The sequence below is a fragment of the Mastomys coucha genome, unplaced genomic scaffold (genome assembly GCF_008632895.1).
Source record: "Mastomys coucha isolate ucsf_1 unplaced genomic scaffold, UCSF_Mcou_1 pScaffold22, whole genome shotgun sequence".
In the NCBI taxonomy this organism is placed as follows: Eukaryota; Metazoa; Chordata; class Mammalia; order Rodentia; family Muridae; genus Mastomys; species Mastomys coucha.
The window spans coordinates 132,383,613-132,386,372 of NW_022196905.1; the positions used below are offsets into that span (position 1 = coordinate 132,383,613).

General features: G+C 43.8%; 1 protein-coding gene across 1 annotated transcript in view; it reads left to right on the forward strand.

Moving 5' to 3' along the window:
• The first annotated feature begins 623 nt into the window (after window positions 1-623).
• LOC116104687 (NXPE family member 3-like) overlaps window positions 624-2,760 on the forward strand; it is a 16,326-nt gene continuing 14,189 nt past the window's right edge. Inside the window, exon 1 of the mRNA XM_031391179.1 lies at window positions 624-1,013. Coding sequence (XP_031247039.1) covers window positions 918-1,013 — 96 coding nt within the window. The 5' untranslated portion in view covers window positions 624-917. The remainder of the gene's footprint in view (window positions 1,014-2,760) is intronic.

Sequence of the window (2,760 nt, forward strand, 5' to 3'; positions counted from 1 at the left end):
AGGGGAAAATATAAAAGTTAAGTTTCCATTTACTCCCTGTGGGTGTCTGTGGGAAAGGGCATTCTGTTGGGCACACCTTCCTACTGGCTCACTGGGAAGCAGGAGTCTTCCAACAGAAAACTACAGCGTTTTTCCACCTGAATTCTGCCTCCACACCAATGTAAGAGAGCCAGCTGGATCTCAGCACCAACGGCTGAAACTTCTCCATTACCATATTCCTCTATTTGACAGCATGCACGCATGTCACATGACAATACTAATGGGAATTAGAAGCCAACACAGTGAATCAGCTCCTCTGTAATGCAAGGATCTGTTAAATTTATAATGCTGTATGAGCTACCTGGATTCATGTTTATAATTCAACAAGAATCTAGGCTGTGTGGATCATTTGTGGGGCAATTCAAGAGCTACAAGATTCTGACTGTGGGGTTGGTCTTTCTGGTTTTGGTAAGTACTTTCCTTGGCTCTTGTTGGCTTCGTTACTGCTTTTCCCTATGTATAGAAAGCTTAACTTCTTTATTCTTGGAGAGTTGACTGGGGAAAGCTCTCATTCTTCCATTTTCTACTGCTGAGGGGTATTTGAAGCATCTATGGCAGGGAGAACATCATTCTACAAGGAGTGTGAGCAGGTACCATGTGTTGGGGTCCATCAGGAAATCTAAGCTCAGAGGTTGTCCAGCAAAGTCCCGAGGAGAAAGGTATGGGCGTGGACTATTAAATAGCTGGGAAGGCCTGAGCAAATGTCTTCTTGCCCAACCTAGGGCACAAGCAGCAGACAGAGAGCAATGCTGCCTGTGCCTAGCTTGGGGAATAAGTGGGTTTATTTGGCTTGCTTACAGGACTGCAAGTAAGAGGTTGCCCCCAAACTACCACATAAGCAAAAAGGCTCTGCACACCACGTCTCCACAGCTTCGTAAATGAAGCTCTCCCTGTTATTAGCTTTCACCTTTACACCCTCCAGCACCTCCAGACACCAGCTGAAGCTGGAGCAGAATTGCAGACAGCTGGAAAAGGTTGGGAGTGGGGCAGCTGGAATTTCAGATAAGGATCTAAGGACCCTCCCAAGTCCTCCTTCTACAAGGGAAAGTCTGCAGACTCGGCCTTGCTGGGGCTGCCTTGCCTGTTGTCACAGCTGCTCTGGTGAAAATGGTAATTAATGGCTGTGTTCCACACCAGCAATTCTTCAGTTCTCTTGCTTTAGAAGATGTTGTTCTTTCTGTCCAAGATAAAGAGAAAAAGGTCTTTTGGTGTCTGGTCCCACGTTTAGCATGAAAGCAGGGAAAGTCAGGTACACACACGCGCGTGCACACATAACACACACACACACACACACAAGGGTTGGGGCTAGCAGGTGAAAGGGGCCAGTGAGAGTGGGAGGGAGATAGACCATGATGGGGTGAGTGTGATGGAAATGCATTGCACACATGGATGAAATGGACACAGTAAATAAGAACACAAATTAAAGCTGGGCAGCAGTGGCCCCTGCTTTAATCCCACAACTCAGGAGGCAGAGGTAGGCAGATCTTTGAGTTCAAGGCCAGCCTGGTCTGCAGAGCAAGTCCCAGAAAAGCCAGAGTTAAGAGGGAGAAAGCATGTCTCAAAAACAAAACAATAAACCAAACCAAAACAGAACAAAACCACACACACACACACAAAGGAAACAAATTTAAATCAGTGCCTCAAACAAAAGCAAGCTAAGAGATTAGGGTAAATCTTTGTTTCATCTATGAAGTTATATACAAGAAAAAGCCAGGAAGTGATAAGAGGAGGCGTTTCCTGTGTGTCTATGAAAACAGGAATTTCAACTCACAGGGTATTGTTATTGATATTTAAGCAGTAAGATTTTTCTGCATAAAAATGTAGATTTTTTCCTTTTCTTAGCAGATGAATGATTTGAAATATGAGAAGGCAAATTGGACATTATTTTTAGAGCAATAAGAATGTAAAAGATTTTTGAAAATCAATTTCTTCTTTCTAGAGATATTGATTTTATCGCCACAGCAACTGTGTGTTGTATGAAAGAGAAAGGCTTTTTTTACCCTCTCTATTCGTAGGCTTGCCTACAAAACAATAGTGCAGTAAGATCTGCCTCAAAAGCCACCTAAAAAAAAGGAACCAAACAAAAAAATACTTACTACAGAGCTCCCGGCTGTCAGTGGCCACTGCGGGAAGAGGAACAAGCTTTCTTCAGGGTTGTGGTTACTGGTAAGGTACCTATGCACTTGTGGGCCACTTTTTTTTTTAAAAAAAAAAAAAAGATTTTATTTATTTATTATATGTAAGTACACTGTTGCTGTCTTCAGACTCACCAGAAGAGGGCATTGGATCTCATTACAGATGGTTGTGAGCCACCATGTGGTTGCTGGGATTTGAACTCAGGACCTCTGGAAGAGCAGTCAGTGCTCTTAACCAATGAGCCATCTCTCCAGCCTGAGCAACTTTAATTAAACTAATTAGTACACACACACACACACACACACACACACACACAGAGGAAAGTAGACAGGGGACTTTTTGAGATGACAAGGGCAATCACCTGGCAGAGGGAGGAATACAAAAGAGGGTAATGGGGGGTAGAGAGAGCTCAGTGCTTTAAGATGCTTGCTGCTCTTCCAGAGGACCCGAGTTCAGTTACCAGCACTTATGCCTAGTGGCTCACAATGCCTGTAACTCCAGTTCTGAGAGATCTAATGGCCAGTTCTGACCTTCACAGGTACCTGAACATCTGTGGCACACATACATCTGAATAAAAATGAATCT